The sequence below is a fragment of the Octopus sinensis genome, linkage group LG1, assembly GCF_006345805.1.
Source record: "Octopus sinensis linkage group LG1, ASM634580v1, whole genome shotgun sequence".
NCBI lineage: Eukaryota > Metazoa > Mollusca > Cephalopoda > Octopoda > Octopodidae > Octopus > Octopus sinensis.
This window is the reverse complement of record NC_042997.1, coordinates 78,895,084-78,920,083: the sequence shown is the minus strand read 5'-3', so window position 1 is coordinate 78,920,083 and position 25,000 is coordinate 78,895,084. Positions and strand designations below refer to the sequence as shown.

General features: G+C 36.1%; 1 protein-coding gene across 3 annotated transcripts in view; it reads right to left on the bottom strand.

Annotated features, from left to right (window-relative positions):
• Positions 1-25,000, bottom strand: part of LOC115212134 (Wilms tumor protein 1-interacting protein homolog) — a 130,186-nt gene that overhangs the window by 102,645 nt on the left and 2,541 nt on the right. For all 3 annotated transcript variants that reach the window (XM_036502144.1, XM_036502141.1, XM_029780977.2), the window contains exon 1: positions 24,981-25,000. This exon is cut by the window's right edge. In XM_036502144.1, coding sequence (XP_036358037.1) covers positions 24,981-25,000 — 20 coding nt within the window. The remainder of the gene's footprint in view (positions 1-24,980) is intronic.

The window sequence follows — 25,000 nt, the reverse complement described above, 5'->3', positions numbered from 1 at the left end:
TTTTTTTTTTTTTTTTTTGGCACACCACCCACACACACACACACCCACCTGCCTCCCACACGCACACACCCACCCACCTACCTCCCACACACACCCAACCACCTACCTCCCCACCTCGCCTGTTCACACACACACATACGCAGACCCATTTACGTACATACATTCACACGTTTAATCACACACACTTACAGACATTACTAGCACACACTAACATACAAACCAACATGCACATACACACACACATACATACATACGCACACACATACATACTTACACACACACACACACACGACCACAGACATACATACACAATACACACACACATACATACGCACATACATACACACACAACTCACACACACACCACCGCACGTACATACTTCACACACACACATGCAAACATACATGTAGGCACATACATACATACATGCCCACCCTTACACTGAATGCACACACACATACACCTTTTTGCATCCAGGCAGCCCCCCTCTTTTCTGCTTTCCGGTTTTTGGCTGATGGATCCTCGGTTCCTGCGTAGCGGGCGTTCGAGGGCCTTTGCGCTCGCGGCGCCTTGGCGCGCGCTGGGGCTTGGTCGGCCCCTTGGGCTTGCGTTGTACGCTTGTGCGTTGTGGTGCGTGAGCGCGCTTTGTGCGTGGGGCTTGCTTCGGATGTGCGCTTACGTATGTATGCATACATACCCACACACTCGCATGCATCCCTACCCACATACATACACGCAACACTACACACACACACACATACCACACATACCTGCACACACACACACACATACATACATACATACACATACATACCTACTTCAGACATACACACACACAGACATACACCCATACACTCACACTCACACGCATACACACACACATACACACGCACACGTAAACATAACACACCACACACACACCTACATACATACATTACACTTGTATACACACACACTACATTCATACACACACACACCTACCACCATACCCTCACTCAGACACCACATCTACCTACACACACACACAAACACACACGGACACACACCCATACATACATACATCACACACAAACGCCTACACACATACATACACACATACATAAACACACACACATACACATATACACACACTACGCACACACACATATACTTATACACATGCACACACACACCACACATACACACCATATACATACATACACACATACCCACATACTCCTATACGCACATACATACACAAAGACATACACACTTACACACTCACACAAACATACACACACACATACTTACACACACACTCACCTGCATGCGCACACACATGCATGACAAACAACCCATACACTCACACTCACATACGCACACACCAACATAACACACACACGCACGACACTGCGACACACCTACACTCCCACACACATACACACGCACCTACATACACACACACGCACGCATACACACATACATTACACACGTACACACACACCCACATCACATGTACACACACACACACAAACATGCACGGGACACCCACCCAGACATACACACATACTACACCTATATACACACGCCCACACACATAAACACACGCCCACACACCTACATACACACACATACATATACACCACTACACGGACACACCCACACATACTTACATACCATACACCTATACACACACGCCTACACACCTACTACACACACATGCATACACACACACACACATGTACGCACATACACACACATACGCACATACATATATACCCACACATGCACACACACACACACATACGCACATGCATGCACACGCGCACACCTACACGCATACCACACCACACGCACGTACACATACATACATACACACACGCATACATACACCCATACACATACATGCATCCGACACACACATACATACACACTCACACATACATACACACACCACACACTCACTCACACACCTGTATGTACGCGCACACACATGCACATACACACACTTCCCACAACCCACACGTACATACAACACACTCACACACATACACACACACACACGGACATACATCTATGCACACACATACATACACACATACTCACATACATTCATCGGACACACTGCCACCCAGACATACACACAGACACACTCACACATCCACACACATACATACTTACGCGCATACTCGCAGGCACGCGCACATACGCACTTGCGCCGGCTCGCGCTGCATATGCGCCGCATACACCTTGCCCTTGGACCTGACGAGACCTCCCGCCCTTTCTGGGACCGTCGCGTGTCGTTGGGTTTTCCCACGCCTGTCTCTCGCGGTACCACTCTTCCATCTTCCCCTCAGCTGGAGTCCTTTTTCCTTAAACCCCCCCCCCCCTTTTTTCGTTACACACACCGCGCACACATATAACACCTTGCCTATATATATACATCACTCTTACACACATTCAATCTACTCGCCATTAATACCACCACACGACACTGGACACACCACACACTACTACTCAACACACGCTGGCACGATACATACGCCCCACCCACATACGCCCCCACCCCTTCCCCTCCCTCCCTTCCTCCTTCCTTCTTTTTCTTACTACTGACCTCCCTTCCTCCTTCCTTCTTTTTCTTACTACTGACCTCGTCTGCTAGCTGACCATTAGTCTCGCCCTACCTCACACGCCTACACACACGCACACACTAACACACACATATTTTTTTGTTTTTTCATCTCGCCTCACACACAACATACACACACGCACATGCACACACTCTCACACATACACACACATCTGTTGGGTTACCAACCTTGTCTCCACTCTTTTGCCTTTAAAACCCACTTTGCTCTTGTTATCGTCAACATCCGCCTTTCACCATGTGCAACTCGTAAACACCAGTCGTCTTTTTTTTCTCTTTCCCTGTTGCCCGCTCTGGGATCTTTCTTTCCTCTCTCTTCCTTCTTTATGTTTCCGACGAAGAGCTCCGCTCGAAACGTCATACCTCCCTGCTTCCATCTCCTGAGCGCCTATTAATAATAATACTGTAATTGTTCCTGTTGTTGTTGTTTTTTTGTTTCCCTTTTGGATTAAAAATATATATATATATATTATATATATATATATGTATGTATATACATATATATATATATATATATGTATGTATATACATATATATATATATATTATATATATGTATGTATATACATATATATATATATATGTATATATATATGTATGTATATACATATATATATATATATGTATAATATATATGTATGTATATACATATATATATATATATGTATATATTATATGTATGTATATACATAATATATATATATGTATATATATATATGTATGTATATACATATATATAATATATTATGTATGTATATACATTATATATATATATATATATATATGTATGTATATACATATATATATATATAATATATATATATTATATTATGTAATATATATATATATGTATATATATATGTATCATCATCATCATCATCGTTTAACGTCCGTTTTCCGCGCTAGCACGGGTTGGACAGTTTCGACCGGGGTCTGGGGAGCTAGGGACTGCCCCAGGCTCCAGTCTAGTCTGGCATTGTTTCTACAGCTGGATGCCCTTCCTAACGCCAACCACTCCGCGAGTGTAGTGGGTGTTTTTTACGTGCCACCTGCACAGGTGCCAGAGGGGTCTGGTATCGGCCACGTTCGGATGGTGCTTTTTTTTTTTTTATGTGGGAGGGGGGCAGAAATATATAGGGGAGGACCAGTGGGGAGGGGTGGTTCAGAGAAATGATGACAGGTTCTAGGCAAGTAGAACGTAGGATATCAAGAGAGGGGTAATGCATGGTGAAATAGCGTATTGAAGAGGGGGGTTCGAAGAGTAGACACCTATAATGGTGGTGGGAGAAGCGACATCCGGTATAGATGGAGCAAAAATATAGAGATATCCGGTATTGGTGGTGGGGGTGGGCAAGGGCGGGTGCACCGGGAATATGCGAAGGTTGAACTGATGGGCTGGCTTAAAAATGCTCTTAGCAATGGAAGGGGGGAATGGCAGACAACGTGAGAGAGGGAGAGAGAGAAGGGAAGGGAACAGTGGAACCCCGCGAAAATGGGCCGCCATTGAAAAAAAAACCCTGTATGGAGAAATAATATGCAATACGAGGCGAAGCTGAAAATAGTAATAATAATAATAATAATAATAATAATAAGCAAACTGTCGACCAGGGGATCAAAGGGACAATACTAATATATATATGTATATATATATATGTATATATATAATATATATATATGTATATATATATATATAATATATATATGTATATATATATATAAATACATATATGTATATATATATAAATACATATATATATATATATATTAAATACATATATATATATATAAATACATATATATATATATATAAATACATAATATATATATATATACATATATATATATATATGCTTTATTTTAAGCAGCAGAAAATTCAACCAAATCTGTTACTCTGAGTTACTCGTTGCCGTTCATCAGACAGTTTTTGCTAGAATGGAACTTATATATTAATTCAATCTATACTCTTACAACGCTACACCTTTAAAAAGAAATGGACTTGTTTGATTGGCCCTTTAGAAAAAACGGTCAATCTTCGAGCGATAAACAAAAAGGTCAAAAATATATGTATATATATATATAAAAAAACTTATAAAAATTATAAAATCCGAGGAAAAAACCGAGGAAAAAACCTATTGCCGTTAATGAAGACAGTCCAAATTAATGCATAGAAATAAACCTGTTATAAATACTGCAATACATATTTATATTAAAATCTACATATATATATCAACATACACAAAAGGATGCGCGTAAACGCCATACATACATATACAGACGTATGAATATGAATTTAAATATACACATAAAAGCATGTGTACATATATTCACGCAAACCGTCTCGCACGCAAGCTAAAATTCATCTATGTAGCAATTCTCATATACTGAGCAAGGAGGGGGAACGAAAGAAAGGGAAAGAGAGAAAAAGGAACGAAGGAGGGGTGGAGAAAACTTGTAACGATGTTATTGGCATCTATAGAGGCCAGTATACATACACAAGTTTGAATGGATACATATACATACCGTTGTGTATATGTGTGCTTAAGCACAAACATACTTTCACTTACACATACACAGATACGCATGCTTACAAATACATATGCTTTGCTATACACATACTTATATAAACATTCTAATTTTGACAACATTGCTTTTTTTTAAAAAAACATTGCTTTTAAAAAATGGGTGCATTAATAAAAATATATATGAAAGACATATAAAATAAAATAACATCCTATTTCGGGTCATTTATAAATAATCAAGGTAATATAAATAATCAAGGTAATCCTATGCAATACAATAACATGAAAACAAAGTTTGTAGGTTTTTCCTAATATATATGTAGAAACATAAGACTTTGCTATAAATCCGTCGTAGCGCTCAAGAGTCAAAATCAAAATCAAAAATACAAAATATACTCTATCCATATGGTATATTTATATTCGACATTTTAAATTTAGCCGCGTGCCTACATAAGTTCATTAACTCACTTCTTTGATTCAAAGAATTATTGTCTTTGAATAAGATGTGCATTTTCTCTAATAGGCAAAGTCTGCACTTGAAATTATATTTGTAAGCTCCATGCCTGTATGGTGCCGCCCTGTCCAGAATGCTCCATGTCACGTTGAAAGGTGGGGCTTCCTTTTCTTTTAGTTCCCAGACGTATTTTGCTAGGCTGGTTTTCTTCCTATTCTCTGGGTATTTAAAAGAATTCTTATGAGAATAAAATCTTGTTTTAAATGAATTTTCTGAAGCCCCTGTGTATGTCTTGTATTCCGATGAGCCTTCCACTTGCACCTTGGCTCTATAAACTACTCCTTTCACTAGACATTTCCCTTCTAACGGACAGGAGCTTTCGTTTTTGCAATTACATTTCTTAATGGGCTCGGCACCATGTCTAATCTCATTAGCTTCCTATTATGTTGGCAAATGTAAGAGGCGAAATTTCTGCAACAAGAATAGCTAACCTTCAGGGTTCTTCTATTAAATATTCTGTAAATTTATGACCCTGCTTAAAATGCTTAGAGACTAATCTCAAAAATTCCTTACCTATATTAGTCTTTACGGCCAAATGAAAGCCGGGTTGAACCACAAAACTTTCCTGGTCCTAGTTCTTCGTGCAGCATTATTATTAGCATTAAGCTGGTTGAACTGGATCTTCTCCGAGAATCCACTATTCTTTAATGCGCTATCGTAATAAGGTGCAGCATTATGGAATGCTGCCTCGTCCGAAGAAATTGAAGATATTCTTCTACCTACATTGCTGACTAAGTTGCTAAGGATAACTGGTGGATGGTTCGAATCTTTGCTAATATACGATAGCTTTTCATTGGGCTTACGGAAAGGTTTAAATCTATCCGATCTTACATTAAAATTTACGTCTAAAAAATCTACACTATCAGGTTAGCATCTATCGTAATCCGTAAGCCCATCCTTTGAAAGAAAGCTATAAGGTCCTTCCTAAGTCTATCTGATTCATGGCCGTTTAGATTATGCGTGGCTATAAGGCCGTCATCCCTATATAAACCTGCATCTATAAATGGGAATTCTATTTTTAGATTATGGAGAATAAAGGCTCCTATGAGCATACATAATTCAGCCCCGTCGTATGCCCCCATCGGTACATCGAAAAGAGAATCCTCAGTCTTCTTAATCCAGGTGGAATCCTCGAAAAAAAGAAGCGATTTCCTCGCATGCATAATAATTTCAATTTCCGAGCTATCGATGTTGACATAATATATATATATATCTATATGTATATATATGTGTGTGTGTGTATGTATATATATATATATATATATATATATATGTGTGTGTGTGTGTGTGTGTGTTTATATATATCTGTGTGTGTGTGTGTGTGTGTATATATATATATATATATATAAATAAATACACCCTTTTCAAAGCCTAGTCAGGCTCATGGGCCGGATTTCCTGGGTTCTATGGTGTATGTGTTCCCCAGCTGGATGGGACGCCAGTCTATCGCAGCGTTACTCATTTTTGTCAGCTGAGTGGACTGGAGCAACGTGAAATGAAGTGTTTTGCTCAAGAACACAACGCGTCACCTAGTCCAGGAATCAAAACCACAATCTTATGATCATGGTGCTGACACCCTAACCACTAAGCCACGCACCTCCACAAATATATATATATATATACAGGATGCAGTGAATAAACTGTTGTCTAAATTATGCAAAAATGAAAATAATACTGACATCTCATTTTAAATAAATTAACCAAAATTACATAAAAATATATTGAAATACTAAAAAGTGAATTTATTCAATAAAATCGCCACTGACTTCAACCACATCTTCCAGACAACTTTGGAATCTCCTGCAACTCTTCTTGATGGTCTCTTTGAAGTTGGTGAACACTGCCATAATCCTTGCCTTTAGTTCATCATTGGTGTTACAAGGAGTTTTGTTGGTCTCTCACTCAACTGCAACCCACACATAATAATTAAGGGGGTTGCAGTCTGGGAATTAGGTGGCCAGATGTTAGGAGTGATATGGTCACAGAAATTGTCTGACAGCCATGACCGGGTTCTCCTGCTTTTGTGGTATGATACAGGGTCCTATTGCCAGACAGAGGGTCTTCCAGCAGCCACCCTCTTGACCCAGGACAGCACTACCTCCTTCAGGCACTTGATGTAGGCCTCTGTGTTGAGTCTGAGGCTATGTGGGAAGATGAATGGAGGCATGACATCACCATCACTAGTGATCATGCCAAACACCATGATGTTGACTGCATGTTTGATTTTTATCACTCTTGGTACATGTCCTGAGATTGACAACTAGACACCTTTAATGTACACCAAAAATATAAGTAGCTTCTAACTTCATCTAAACTATTTATAAGCTATGTTTCATATTTATGAATCAATTTCATGAGACACAAAAGTTTCTCATGAAATTCAATCTTAAGTTACAAGGGATAATTTCATAACTACCATTTGAAATAGTCATAAAAGTTAGACTTTGGAATAGGTTGCATGCAAATAATAATGTTTTTATTTTTTTTTTTTATATATAACAAAACAAGATCAATATTACAAGGTAATCATGTTTTGCAACATTACACACCAGTTATTTTTACCATCACTATGCCTTAAGAGTAAGGACAATGGTCATAACTTGTTAAATATTGTCAATTATATCCTCTGTATTTCCTCATTATGTTGTACATAAAAAAGTTTCAAATATTCTCACTGACTATTATGTAAATAGCTAACAGAATATGAAGACTCATCAAGTGTCCAAAGAAACAGAACTTACAACATCTAGCTAAACCAGCTGTTTAGATTATTGTAACAAAGAAGAATCACAACAGATAAATGAATAAATTTATGAAAAAAATTAAATAAAACCATTTGTTCCTCTTTAAGTAGTTACATCCAAAATATATTCTTAGATGCATTAACCTTACGCACTTCAACTTCCATATAAACCACAGCAATTTTACTTATTTTCTATCTCTTACTGAAATTTGGCTGCTATTACTTGCAGGTTGAGCAACCATAAAGGAGTTCCTTTGTTGGCTTGAGATATTGAAAGTTTTCATGTTTAGTGATAGTGTCTCAAGCAAACTTGAGAGTAGCTGGCAATGAACTATAGCTCAATCCAGCAAATATTGCTTATGGTTTTATAAAATACATATTTATCTTTCAATTACAACTACTAAGGTTATTCACAAAGGTAGCAGCTATCAGAGAGACTGCACTCCTCTCGTGGAGTTTTTCCTTCAGCTCACACTACAAACTTCATTTGTTTATTGCTACAGGACATTTGAAACAAACTAACATTCAAAGTTTATTGTATTGTTTAGAAAGACATATTCTGAATTTCTACACATTATGCATCATTATGTCAAATTCACTCCTTTTGTACAAGTTATTGTATTATGTAAATTCTATTCATCAGAATATATATATAATTTCTGTTTCAGTTTGAACTTTTTATTATTGTGGTCAAAAGATAAGAATTATTTTCAATGACTGCTTATATTTATACAATCACATTTTCTTATACAGATATTAGTCATAGTAGTTGAACGATAACTAAGATTATTACAATTAAATCTACTGCTAAAACTACATTTAGACAAAATACATTGCTATTTTCATTAGAGAAATGGTTGATATGAGCTAAAATATTCACATAAATAAATGAATTTTCAAAAATATAGGAGTTTACATTTTCCTGAAATTTTGCACATATGGACATCACTACATTCAATCTCAGGTGTGCTCATTTCTCATTTATGAGAACGTCTAAAATCAAATTTCTATCCTACAACTCATTGACAACAGCCTACAACAGCACTCCCTGAATATCTCCAATGTTATGTCAAGAAAATCTAAATTATTTAACATAGTCGCAATAAAAAAGTGTGGATTTCTTCTTCAGGAGCTTTAAGTTTTGAGAAGCTATTAATAACATAAGGGTATCTTACAATATCTGTTTTATGCACAACAAAGTATAAATCAGAAAAAGTGAAATAAATTTGCAGACATCACTATGTAGTAAGAAGCTTGCTTCCCAACCACATGATTCTGAGTTCAGCCCCACTGCGTGGCACCTTGGGTAAGTGTCATCTACTATAGCCACAGGCTGACCAAAGCCTTGTGCATGGATTTGGTAGATGAAAACTGAAAAAAACCTGTCATACATATATGTGTATATCCTTTTCTGTTCCCCCCTCCATCACTGCTTGACAACAGTGTTGGTGTATCTATGTCCCAGTAACTTAGCTGTTTGACAAAAGAAACTAACAGAAGTACCAAGCTAAAAGGAGCTCCAGCATGGCCACAGTCAAATGAATGAAACAAGTAAAAGAATAAAAGAATTACAAAATCTCACTGAATAAAATAAGAATATAAACATATTCTATGCTACTGATATGTGAAACTCAGGAAGCTCCCTCTCTTTTTTCTCCACATCAATAAAAATGAAAGAATATGTTTTAGGTTTTTACCCACAGCCAAATTTTGTAATGCTTAAAAGTATACTTCTGATGATGGGTTAGAATGAGTATCACACAGAACATTCAAGAAAATGAGAACAGGCATTCACTTGATAAAACCAACATTCACAAACATCTTTCAACCTCTGATCCACTGTCAAAACACGGTCCATTTCCTTATACTGATATATGTTAACTATTTTGAATGTGCAATCACTGCTCTTTCCTCTTATCACACCTACTACTAAGTCTCTCCTTATCCCTCCTCCCAAGAAATGCATCCAATTGACATGCCCAACATTCCCTTGTACTAATAAACTACAACAATACAACATCAATTAGACTAACTTTCCTTGAACATCTATACTTCAGAAATACTGGAAAAAAAGGCTATAAACAATACTTTCCCTTATCAAACTAGTGAAGCAGGTATGAAACAACAAAACACTGAATATCTACCTTTTTTAAATTAGCAATTTGAACCGTCTATTTATTGAGTTCATTATGTGACATGTTTTTGTAACTCCAACTGAACTAGTCAGAAGAAAGTATACTCCTTGAAGAGTTTTCAAAACTGATGGGAGGAAGGAAGTACTTATCATTAGATTAGGAACTGGTCCAAATGCTTGTAACAGTGCATTCTGCTAAAGCACCAAGTGGTGGAGTTAAACCAAGTAATAGAACATATGTACCCTTCTATAACAAGAAAAGTTCCAAAAGACTTTCATGCAATTTCCATGTTCTAATTTTACAGCAAAGGCTTTGTTTAAGAAGAGTCTATGCTAGAAGACACCTGCCCAAGGAGTTGTGCAGAGGGATCAAACATGAAACAAACTTCTTAACCAAAGAGCCATACCTACCACAAACTTGCCATCTTTAGATAAGTATTTCACAATTCCTCTTTTATCAAATTCTTCAAAATGCTACTAATTTATGTTCATGTGACATTCACAATTATGTGCCTAAATGAATGCATTCATAATTTAAAAAATACTTAATTAACTTTAACATAAACTGATAATATCTCTACCCTCTCAGGATCTGACAATATTACTTTTTTTTTAATAGTATGCAACAGCTGTTTCTTTCCAATTCCAAACAGTTAGACATAATGATTTCTTTTAACTGGGCACAAGGCCAACATTGCAGTGAAAAATGTAATTGAGTAAGCTGACATATATTTACAGACATCCATATAGTTGAATATCAATCATCAAATTCTTTTCTACATTTTCATAGCTCACTGTCTGTTGTAATTTTATGATAAATAAATATTAGTCACTTAGATTATTGATTTTGGTTATTGGCACAAGGTCACATATTCAGTACTTATTTTAATGTCTTCATAAGAATAAAAACGGAAGGTGATCAAAGCGGGATTTAAACTTTAAAAATCAAGAAATGTAACTAAATACTGCAACACTTCAGTTCAGTATTCTACCACATTTATTCTTGTACCATATTTAACATTAAGAATTAAATATTGTAACTGATATACAGATTGGAAGATTTGATTTTGTATTATGGTGTAAAGTTGTTTGGAAATAGGTTTATTAGTAGTGAATAAAAACTTTCTTTGAATATGGTTTTAACAAGCTGAGATACATGATTCTTCACTGAAATAAGACATGACATAAAGGATATTTCAATAATTTTGCTTTATGTAAAAATATTTCTCCCCAGCATTTCTAACTTTTTTCCCTCATCAACCTCATGATCAATTAACCCCTAGCATTCCTGAGAGTGCCTCTACTGTTTCTAATCTCTACCTTATCTCTAGTTAAATAGCAATGTTCAGGTTATGTTAAATATTGAATATAAAACTTTGTAAATTGTAGGTGAAAAATCTTAGCTGCCCAAACATTTGAGGAAAAGGAGTTAGCAGAAATTTTAGATAATCTGAACTGCAGTTTTTAGTTGTTTTCTCTACATTTTGAATTCAAATACCAGACCCGAGGACCAAAAATTTGAAGTGTTTCGGATTGCAAGACAGCTTGTGAGAGAAAACTATGATGTCATAAGAGGAATTTGTGTCCACATGGATGATGGTTCACTTGCATTTAATGATTCTGCAAAGAAATGTCATTATGAAAGACTGCTGAACATGGAGAATGAATGGGAGGAGGAGAGTCTGCCCAACTGAGGAACCACCTATCCAAATAAACAGTACCTTGGTAGATAAAGCAATTAAGGATATGAAGACAGGGAAAGCCCCCAGCCCATCAAGAATCACCACTGAGATGCTCAAAATATTTGGTGGTGTAGGTTATAGTCTAGTCACATGTAAGTCAACTGCTACAAAGGCAAAGGTGATGCCTTAGATAGAAATAATTACAATCAAATTGTTGGATCAGGTGATGAAAGTTATGGAGAGAGTCATAGCCCAACTAATTAGGGGGAGAATTAGTCTAGATGAGATGCAGTTTGATTTTGTGCAAGGGAGAAACACCACTGATGCTATATTTCTGGTTAGGCAGCTGCAGAAATGCATAGCCAAAGATAAACCTCTGTACTTGGCTTTTGTTGACTTGGAGAAAACCTTTAACAGGGTCCCCCAATCCCTTAATCTAGTGGTCAATGTGGAAACTAGGAATAGATGAGTGGTTGGTGAGAGCTGTACAAGCTATCAGGAATGCGATCAGTAAGGTGAGGATTGGCAACAAATACAGTGACGACTTCAGGGTACAAGTAGGTTCACCAAGGATTGGTTTAGCACTCCCTCTTGTTCAACATAGTCCTACAGGCAATAGCGGAGGAATTTAACTAAAGAAGACGTTTCAGGTATGGAAGCAAGGTCAAGAATCAAAGGGCTTTAGAGTTAATCTAGCAAAAACCAAAGTCTTAGTAAGAAGACAGACAAATCCCCTCAGGTAGATGGTACTGCTCAATCTGTAGAAAAGGCATAGGTAGAAACTCCATAAGATTACCTGGTGTAAGCTATGGACACATAAGAGGTGCAGCAATATCAGAGGAAGGTTAACAGGAAAAATAGTTTTTGTGTGTGGAAGATGCACAGGTACAATAAACATTGAAAATATACAGAAAATAGACTCCATCAACTACCAGGGGAGTAAGCTAGAGGTAGTAGATAGCATCCGTTATCTAGGTGACCAAGTTAGTAGTAGCGGTGGATGCTCTGAGAGCATAACTGTCAGAATTAGAATTGGCTGGGTAAAATTCACAGAGATCCTCCTCTGCTGGCAACAAAGGACCTCTCCCTCAGAGTGAAAGGCAGATTGTATGATGCTTGTGTGTGAATAGCTATACATGGACTGTGACAGCAGAGGACATACATAGGCTTGAAAGAAATGAAGCCAGTATGCTTTGCTGAATGTGCAATGTCAGAGAAAAGTTGGACTTAAGAGACATCAGATGTGGTGTGCAAGAGGGACGACTGCGCTGGTATGGTCATGTGATGCATATGAATGAGAACAGCTGTGTAGAGAAGTGCCAATCTCTAACTGTGGAGGGAACCAATGGTAGAGGTAGACCCAGAAAGATGTGGGACGAGGTGATGAAGTATGATCTTTGAACTCTGGGCCTCACAGAGGCAATGACTGGTAACTGAGACCTTTGACAATATGCTGTGCTTGAGAAGACCTGCCAAGTAAAATTGTAGTCATGGCCAATGCTGGTGTTACATAACTGGCACCTATGCTGGTGTTACATAACTGGCACCTATGCTGGTGTTACATAACTGGCACCTATGCTGGTGGCACATAAAAAGCACCTTGCATGCATTGGGCCTCACAGAGGTAAAGTAGCCAATGCCTGTGGCATGTGGAAAGCTCCTTTCAAGTGTTGGACCTCATGGAGGCAATGACAAATAATTGGACTTTTGGCATTATGCCGTGCTTGAGAAGAAGACTCATGAAGCCAAGTAAAATTGCAGTTGTGGCAGATACTGGTGTCCTGTAAATGACACCCATGCCAGTGGCGTGTAAAAGCACCCATTACACTCTCAGAGTGGTTGGGGTTAGGAAGGGTATCCATCCATAGAAACTATGCCAAATCAGACTGGAGTCTGGTACAGCCTTCCAGCTTGCCAGCCCCAGTCAAACCATCCAACCCATGCCAGCATGGACAACGGACATATGATGATGATCTTTGTCGACTTTGATTTTCATCCCTTTGGATTCAATAAAATAAATACCAGTAATTGGTAGTTCAATTGACTGTAACTCTTCCCTGCAAATGTTAACCTCATGCAAAACATAAACAGGTATCTCCGACCACATCCAAAAAGAGTCACTCGACTGACTGGCATGAAGTGTCTTGCAAAACACTCCAGCCTCTGGCCTACTAACATGTTTTTTTCCTTTCTGCCTTTTCTATCACTGAAGGATAACATATCAGTAATTATTCTTGATGGTCCATCTACTTTCCCTGCCCTCATATCCTCCTTAACTCTTTAGTATTCAGATTATTCTGTCAAATGTAATACTTATTAATTCATGTTGTTTTGAATTAATCAAGCATTATCTTGTCACTTCGAGATTTTGATGCGACTGTTTATTTTTAGAATGACATTATAGGATAGATGGGAAAGGCCAGATCTGGCCAGTTTGAGCATAACACATGTAAAATAATTTGGCTGGATATGGCCAGTTTAAATGCTAAAGGGTTAATGGCTATTTCAACTGTTAGCCTTCAATTTCAATAGTTAGTCCCTCTCTCTTTCTCTCACACATTTCCTCATTCATCAACCTCTTGAAGTAGCATTTCCTTTTCAGTATTACTGAAAGTAAGTACACCACTATTGTCTCACACACACACACAAACACTTTTCAACATCTTTATTCTTACAGACACTACTTTGCAATCTGGAATAAACCAGACCTCTGATCCTCATGTCCAGAACATTAACAAACCTTTCAATCTTAATTTCTGTCTTTGCTAAATATATATGGTATTTAGTTTCTCATCTAACTACCTGACATTGTTTCTTACACTCTAACTTTCTTCCTTTCATTTCAGGCCTCTCTCTTAGCTTTTATGCTTCTACTATCACATCTCCACATCATCTGGCTGGAACTTTGCTCCATCCACAAAGCTGCTCTGTAGCTCACAGCAAGTTGTCTTGTAGAAGCTATCAGTTGTCGTCTATGTTAAAGGTTCTATTTCTAGCATAGTGATTTATCAGCTTCCATCTTTCTCTGCCTAGCTCTTATTCAATTGTAACTAACCACTAGTCTATGTTGAATGGTACATTCTTCACCCGGGAAAGACAGTATTCACAACCATTTGTATTTCCCATTTCCTGGTGAGTGTGAAGTTTACTTGGTTTGTGTCTTCTCTTGAGATATACGTAATCATTTACTACATTTCAAATATGTTTGTGTGTTGAAGTGTAGAAGGTGAATATATTAGCATGGAAATGATAACAGATAACATAAGGGTCACAACTGAAAAAAGTTTGTTATAAACTTGTTGATGGGATCTGTGATGAAGAAAGATTTAGAGGACAATACAAATCATATGTAATGTTAACTGACAAAAAATAAAGCAAAATGAAAGTCACTGAAACCTGTAGAAACAAGAAACAGAGAAACACAATGTGATGTTAGATATGACTGTATGATTCATTATCTTTACTATGTAAGCTTTTTGACTTCACAGGTTATATCCCACAATCATTAGTTTTTACACAAATGTAAGCTTCATTTTTATGTACAAAGAATTCTTTTATCATCAAAAAGATAAAATGTTTTAATACACCAAGTAATTATAAATTATAGATAAAAATTTCCTCTTTTTACCACACAACTAGAACTAATTAGGTAATCAAATCTAAAATATTTTTATATTGTCTCTCAATTGTTTAGTTTTGATTTTTGATTGCTATAAGAAGATAATTTAATGCAAACTTAAGTACAAGACTCAAATTTTGAATGTTATTTATCTCTGGGCATACACAAGTTCTGAAAAGAGAAAGTTGCATAGAATACTGTATTATATTACTCTTGAATACTGTATTATATTACTCTACTCTAAATAGGCTATGATCAATAATTTATATAATAAAATGAAATATATTTTGCTTCTGATCACCAACGCTTATCATTGCCATAAGCATGTCCATGCATAAGCACACAGACTCATTGGAAATACCTATAAATGTAAGAATAAAAGCTGCGTAGTGGTATTTTTTGCTTACATAAATTACCATTTTGGATTTGGTGATATATCTTAATTTATTTGCTTTAAAATGTTGAAAATTCAATTTACAAAGTACTATTCTATATAGGACAAAAAAATGTTTAAGCAAAACGAAAAAAAAACTTTGTCATTCAGATATAAAATTTTAAAGTTGAATCAAAATCATTCTCTGAATATTCTAAATGGTATGTAAACATGTAAATTTATTTAGCCTAGGGTTAGCAGTGACGTAGCAGGCTATATCAGAGGCATAACTATCAAATCTTTTATCCAGATAGTGTATATAAGACATCATCCAATAAGTACTGCCATTTTTTAAAAACAGTAATGTGCAGTTCACAAGACAGGGCCACTGTTTCTAAAGGGTTGAGTAATCACACAGAAGCTGCCTTGTTAGTTTGATTTTTACATGTCACTAAAAAAAAAGTGCTGCAAGGTGGTTGTAGGTTGGTACTTAGAGAACAGCCTGTTTAACCCTTTCATTACTGTATTTATTTTGAGATGCTCTGTGTTTCTTTCAATTACTTTAAATATAACAAAGAATTTAGTAAAATAACATAGTTACCATTCAGCTAGTGTTAGGAACATAAATTGTGACTAAGTTTTGGTGGAAGATTTTAATTCAGAACTTATGAAAACAAGACATTTGTACTCAGAGCCAGAGCCGGTTTCAGCCGGGTTGGTAACGAAAGGGTTAAGGATATTACAATGTTTAGTCACATGGATAAAATAAAATACAAAGCTACACTGAGGGAGGTATTTATGCTGAAGCTTTCATTCCACTATTAAAATGGACAGTGTCTGGCAATGATGATAATCTTTAAGCTCCAACGCTACCCAGAATTAGGTTAACTACTGTCGGATAGTAAATGGTAAAATTCTTTTCAGTCCATAAGGAGACCAAGCTTTTCAGCAACACACACCTATTGATGCCAAATTCCATGCAACTCTACTTGTTGATGGATAAATCCTATTGTTACATTTATCAACAAGCAACAGTTAAATTATATATTTTTCTGAGTGCTCTCACATACGAACACACCTAAGACTGTAAGACCTTTGCTTATTGACAAGCAGGCAATGGACAAAGAGAACTAAGATGAAGCAAATGGAATTGCTGCAGAAGTTGATGAGTAAATGAATGACTTTAATTTATAATTTATTTTCATTTCAACACTTTATTAAATTTCACAATTATTTAGGATTGGAATTCATAAATAAACTCTCATGCCAAAATTTATTTACTCTTGCAACTATACGAATATTATTTCAAATTCTAAATACACTGCTCAATTCATTCATCAGCTGTAGACATGCTAGAGGTCATGTAATTCTTACTAGACATAGGATGTCTGTTGTATTTCAACAGAAAATAGAAAATAATGATTTCAAATATAAGTTGCAAAGATTTTCGACAAATTCAATGCCTGTTTATTTAATATGAAGGACATAGCCTTTGTGATAAATAACCACAGCACAAAGATTGTGTGTTATTTGAATTCAATACCATTTATTTATATTAATACTTTCAGATATCACATATCTTTTTTGCAGCTCTACATTTTTTCTTAATTTATTGTCTTCTTATTTTAACACTGAAGTGAACTTCATTGTTATCATCTCTATAAGTTATTATTACCAAGACTTATCTGAGTTTAAAATTATAGAAAGTGATCTAACAGAAATGTTAATCTTAACTTTATCTACTAATATTAGTTTCCTGTCCACATAAATTATTTCTCAAACATTAGTATGTATGCAAAAACAATCAAAACTGATAGCAATCATTCATATTCCCTTATTTTCCACAATAATTTCTTATTGTCTTTTATAAAACATAATAATAATATCTGACATCAAATGTGTTGAATTGTTTTGTTATCTTTATAGGGATATATAAAAGTTTAATATATAATCTAATCTTCCCTCATTCCTGGAGACCAATCCTATAAACATCTTAAAAATAACAAGTAAGATCTTACTATAATTTTAAAAAGAACTCAAAGTGAAAAGCAAGATGAGTTGTTAAGAACACTTGGAATGTGTTAAAAATCACAAAGCCAAAGGACTCTGTTGGTTACATATTGTGAATTATTTGCTTTGTTGTTATATGAGCAAAAGAAACAATTGTGACAGTGAGAAATGAAAAGTTAGTTAACACTTCAGGTATTCTGGTAAAATATGTTTAATATTTCAAGCAGAAAGAATAAATACTCATGCTTCATGAATGAAGGTGGTCGTAGAGGTGTGGAAAAAAAAATGGAATAAAAGAAAACCTCAATGATAATCATATAAATGTGAAAGGAAACATTTTAAATAGTATATTGGATTGATGTACATTCTTGAAATAAGTATTTTATGACTAGCATTATGTTTAATTTCTTATAAAGAAAACTGATTGCCAATACTGCAAATATATACAATGGCAACAAGTTAAAAATACCAAAAATGACTTTACAATATTGTTATATTGCCCCAGCCAATCCTGACTGAGTAAACCTATGACCAAAGGCATTCCAACTACAACAATACCATAATTTTTCAGATATAGTGGTATCCCCAGACTATATTATCTAACGAGTCTTTTCTTTTTTCCAAAGACAGTAGGGTATGGTTTGAGAGAGAATGTCCAGTCTATTGTTTCTTGCTATTTGTTTTCTTTTTCTTTATTTTGATGTAAGTGGATGATTATTTGTAGAAAACAGGAAAAGCAAGACTCATAATCATCATCATCCTTTAATGTCCATTTTCCATGCTGGCATGGGTCGGATGGTTTGACAAGAGCTGGCAAGCTGGAGAACAGTACCAGTTTCCAGTCTGATTTGGCTTGATACCCTTCCTAGTGCCAAACATTTTACGGTGTGTGCTGGATGCTTTTAACATGGCACCACGAGTGCTTTTATGTTGCACAGGTACACAATTCTTGCAGCCCAATCCTTTTCATTAGACAGAGTGGCCTTAGCACTTCTGTAGTGAAGGACAGATCTTCTTGAGTACAGCAAAGCACCAGGTATCTCAGTCCCATGAAAAGAAAACCATTCTTCAAACCATGTCAGTAGCCAAGTTGGAAGTCAATGGCCATATGTGGGCTTCTCTAAATTTTGCACTTGTCGGGGAGATGCATCAAGGTAATGGATTTAGGTGCTAACTGATATGGCATCCTCTTAAGGTATTACCCACAGGTTTAGACCCCAGCATTACCTGGTGGTAGACCTTGATGTAGGATATCAATTGACTCAAGGCAGGGACCCAGAGCAAATGCTTGAAATACAGCAAATAGGAGATAGTATTAAACTAGACTTAGGTCTATTATGAGCACTAGGACTCATGAGGCTGGAGTTTAGCTCAGTTTGCTTAGCATGGAAGTCACTGAGATAACAACACTTTCTCCTGAATGGGATGCCAGACCACCACAGGATAACTTTCTGGAATTCATTTACAACTGAGTGGCCTAGAGCAATGTGAAATGAAATGTTTTGCTCAAGAACACAATGAATCATCCAGTCTGGGAATGAAAATCATAATCTTACAATTATGAGTGCAACACCCTAACCACTAGACCACACACCTTCACATATTAAGTCTGGCACAAAACAAAAAAAAATAATAAATAAACAGAGCAGAAGCAGAGGCAGGGTCTAGTATACTTTATCATGATGCAATAAGAACTTTGGCTTATAGAGTTCAGTCCTTACTGCTCAATTTCATTTGAAAGAAGCACCTCCTTGACAGATCTCCTTTACCATAGCTGTAGAAGTTGTTTCTTCTAGGTTGGTCCTCAGTATAAATGAAATGTTTACAAAATTACCATAAGAATAATAATAAAAATAGTGACTATTTTCGCTGAATTTAGAAGATATTACATTTGAAAGTTGCAACAGACTATGTAAGAAAATGGATAAAAATAAAATACTCATACAGGAATCCCTTATAGAATTCCATGTTACAGCAAATATGAGTAAGATGAGGCCATCCAACTGGTCTAAGAGACAGTAATTCCAAATAAGAATTGATTTGAACTTTGACATCTCATCCAGCTTATTCTAGTATGAAATGCAGATATAATGATTTCATAACATGAGGGTGTCTGTACATACAAATAAGGAAATGAAGACTATATATATTGAATGGTATACAAGGATCAGACTATAAATTATAAATAAAGTTGAAGAAGTAAATAATCATCTGGTATAGAAAAGGTAGTGATATAAGCAAGAATTTGTTTTTAAATAAAAAGATCATGCAATGACCACCGCCAAGGTAAACCTTCTCAAACAGGTGTAATTAATGTGAATGAGGTTAGATTCATCCAAAAGATAACTACAGAAAAAGTGTGGTTAGTGAAGGAATTTCCATGAAAATTCAAGGAAGAAAGTACTGTTTCATACATGATCTGAAGGTGATGATGTACAGTAAGAATTGAGAAGAGCAGTAAATACATAGAGTGGGCTTTGAAAAGGACGGTAGGTACTTTGGTAATTCAGTGGCTTAGTATTATAGTACTTTAGTAGTGAGAATAGCATGCTGGTGAGTATAGTAGGCCATACTATTAAAGATTATCTATCAGTCTGGATGTGGTCTAGAATCATCATTATTTAAATATCTCCTTTTCGATGCTTGCACGGATCAGAGTTTTCTATAGCTACATGCACTTCCAGTCGCCAATCCCCACCTATTTCCCATAGAGGTAATAATCTCACAGTCTAACAAATACCAAAGGGCCTGGACACACTTACATGGAGAACTGGAAACTAATGACAGTGAAATGATCTTTTGTTTACAAAGATCATGCAACATGTCCAGTAACATGGACATGCTTTTGTAGCAGACTGCATTGTAAGTGAAGGTACTGTTTACAACCAGTGAGCAAAACACATGTAGATGATGGGAATATGAAATCACTCACAGAAACACATACATATACACAAATGCAACAGGCTTCTTTCAATTTTCACCCTTCAAATACATTTCCAAGGCTTTGGACAGCCCGGGGCTATAATAGAAGACACTTGCCAAAGGTACCTGGCAGCAGACTGAACCTGAAACTTATGGTTGGGAAGCAAATTTTTTTAACTTCACAACCATGTCTGCACCTCAAGTTCTGAGTGTGTGTGTGTGTGTATAAAAACACACTAGCAGATATGTGAGCAGTGTTTTAATGCACTTGTGCCTTGTGTAGACTCAACAACTGTTCATAGCTAAAAGCATTTCTTGTTATGAAGGAAAAGTATTTGCAATACAGTTTTGGCTATAGTGTAAATATAAGATGGTATCAAAAAGTTCCCAAACTACTTCTGCTTGCATGTGCAGTGAGAATTAGCAGTGACCTTCATGAGGCAGTGGTGCCAAGTGACATCGCTGTGTTTACTTTGCGAGTTGTGAAATTTGTGTGTTTGTGATCACATTTATGCTGTAGTCTGTAATTTTGTCATAGACAGAAACAAAGAGCCAATGTGAAATTTTGCATTAAACTTCGGAAGTCTACTACAGACACATTGAGCATGCTTCAGTAAGCTTATGGTGATGAGGCAATGGGATATATTTCAAGTGGCACTGATGCTTCGAAAGTGAAAGAACATCCCTGGAAGATGATGAATGATCTGGAAGACCTGCCACAGGTGTCACCCTTGGAAATGTGGTATAGTGTATTGAGAATTCATTCCTGCCGGACCAGATCATCAATTGAGAGTTCTACAGTGACGTTTTAAAATGTTTGAGGGAGACCATTTGGCGAAAACAACTATATCTGTGGAGCATGAAGAACTGGATTCTTCAAGCTCTCCCTCACATGTGAGTTTCTTACCAAAAATATGGTATTGCTTCTGCACCCACCCTATTTGCAAGATTTAGCACCTGCGGACTTCCATCTCTTTCCCAAGATGAAAATGCAGCTCAAAGGTTGCTGTTTTAACACCACTGTCGAGATCCAGAGTGAACCACAGAAGGTCCTTGACTCACTTACAAAAAATGACAGGAACACTGGGACCAGTGTATTGCTGCACAAGATGACTATTTCAAAGGAGGTGATTTTAAATAAATTATTATTAGGTAAATAAATTATTCTTTACTATACATAATTAGTCCAGGAACCTTTTGATATCACCTCATATGTGGTCACCATGAAAGATAGCAGACTATAAAGCTTATCATTTGTAGAAACTATGGATGTTTTAGTTGTAAAGTGGTCATAGCATTTTAAGTTATTTTTATACATTGAGGTAAATACCTATAAAAGAAGAAAAGTTTAAAAGGTGACAATAGAAGTTTCACATTTGGCTAATGTGTACAATATGATAGTGAAGTGATGGGATCATAAAGGAAGGAAGGAAGGAAAGAAGAAAGGAGTGAGTAAGTGATATGGGGTATACAGAAAATGTGATGAAACTCATAAGGTTATTTTGCAGAGGTAAATCTAATCCAATGATCATTTTAACACTGTAACCAGACCTTTGAATGCTCTTAGCAACATTCAAGTATTTGAAGTAGGTATCTGGTCTAAGTGATTCTTTCTTCTCCTAACTAAGCCGTAAAAAATATTTTAAAATGGAAATCAGTGCTCATGACACTTTGCAATGCCTCGAAGGCTAGAAGAAGGTAGGATCCTCACACTGTAAGTGGCCTGGATGCTTGCAACAAGGTGGTTTCCACTAGAGGAACCCTATGTGCCAGCTGATGGTACTAAACTAGGTTACAGAATAAGTCCATCACACATTGTGGAATGATGTGTAAGGGAGATGTAACAAAGTTAAAAGAGAGCTTCTTAGCAAAAGACCAGAAGGTTATTTTTCATTATTTCTTTGCTTATGCACCAAAATATCTATATACCTTTTTCAGTATCATGTTGATATTTCTGGTAGTGATGTAAGTCTAACTTTTATAAAATCCTTACACAGAAACCCAGCCCAGGAGAGACTAGAACTTCAACAGCCACAGTGTCATATCAAGCTTATTTTATTATTTGTTATTGTATACATAGGAGGAGGGACAGCCCTATCTCAACATGGCTGATGTCTATCAGGACTCCTGAAGGTTGATGTTCATAGGAAAAGAGAATAAGGATGAACTGAGGAAAGTTTTTAGTGATGGGTTTGGTAGTGAAGTACAACATGAATTGTGATATCTATATGAGAAAGGTTAGGTGCCTCAAATGAACATGAATGGAAATTGTATGAAATTTAAAAGTAGCCTCTAGACAGTTCTGATATAGCAACCCTATGACCAAAGTATTCCAACCATCAGTCCATGTCTTCTTTTTATATATTTTTACAGACAGTGTTCAATGTGTCAGTTTTTCTTCTTAACATTTTGGGGAGAATGGTTCCTATTTCTAACGAAGTACTCAGTTTGAAGATAAACACACCTGACATTATTTCCCTTCTATTGCCAGGGGAAACTGGTGGAAAAGATTTCATTTCAGAACCTTGTCTTGTCACCTGGTACATAATCACATATCCTACTTCAGCTCTAATTCATTATTAGAGTACAGGATGTTTGAGAGGTCCACTTGACATAGTAGTAAAATACAGACACATCAAAGTACCAAACAGCATTTTTTAATTAGAATATTTTCAACATTAAAAATGAAAACTATAGTTTCATGATATAGTTAATCCAGAATTTGAGAAAATTAGTTAACGAAAAGAAAACATGAAACACAGTTGCATAGTAATAACAATGTTATGTAGATTTCCTCCATGTTCGTACACGTTTATTTTTAGCAACATATAAAGATGACACATTGGAATAATAGAATTCTGAAGTGTCAAAGCAGAAGATATAATAGATGAGTAGTGAGATACAGGTTGGAAATTGTTGTTGAGTGGTCCTTGTGTACTTTGAAGTGATTAACAAATTGAAAACTACTACTAATATATTTATGGTCTTTCAGTCTTACTTCAATAACTGAGAACTGTATATGTAGGATATATAACATAACAGACAAGGGGCTAGAATAAGCTCATGCTTATTTAAATGTCGTCTATTATCATATATTTGCAGATTTCTCTGACATGTAACTAACATTGCGGCTACTTTTTTTATTATCGATTCAAATATGGTAATGGAGGAAAAACTCTTCCTCAATACATCAATAAAGACTTTTACATATTTTATAAAACGACTTTACATCTGAGACCATGTTAGCTACCAACTGTCGTACGTAACCGCGAGAGATGATGAATTAGTTGACACTAAAGAGGAAATAGGAGTCGATGAGGAGTGTCAAGACACGTTAAGGACAGGTATGGTAAACAGCTGCAATAAATTACCCCTGAATGAAAGAAGTGTCCTACTCAGGAACACAAAGATACACCGGAAAACCTAAAATATTCAGGCAAAAAAACCCAAAAAAACTGGTAATGCAATATTTCTTTTGCTCATGACTACGTCTCTTCTATTCAGTTAAATAGAAATACAAAATTAGTTCATTTCCCCTACACCCACTATGATATACAGCCTTGATGTTACATAGAACTATCATTTCTCGCCAACTACAGACCGAAATTATATCTCAAATGATAATTATATGTTGTACAATAAATATTCAAACTCAATATTATTGACCCTCCCCTTCATTCAAATGACAAAAACCATTTTAATATGGTAGGTTGTTAAATTGATTGATTTTGACACAAATCACAATAACAATGTGTGATAACATGTGTGTTATAGAAATCAATGAATATGTCTGATGTTTCTAAAAGCAATCAAGTTGAACAAAAGATTTTAAACCTACCATAGTACTCTCCCTGAGGA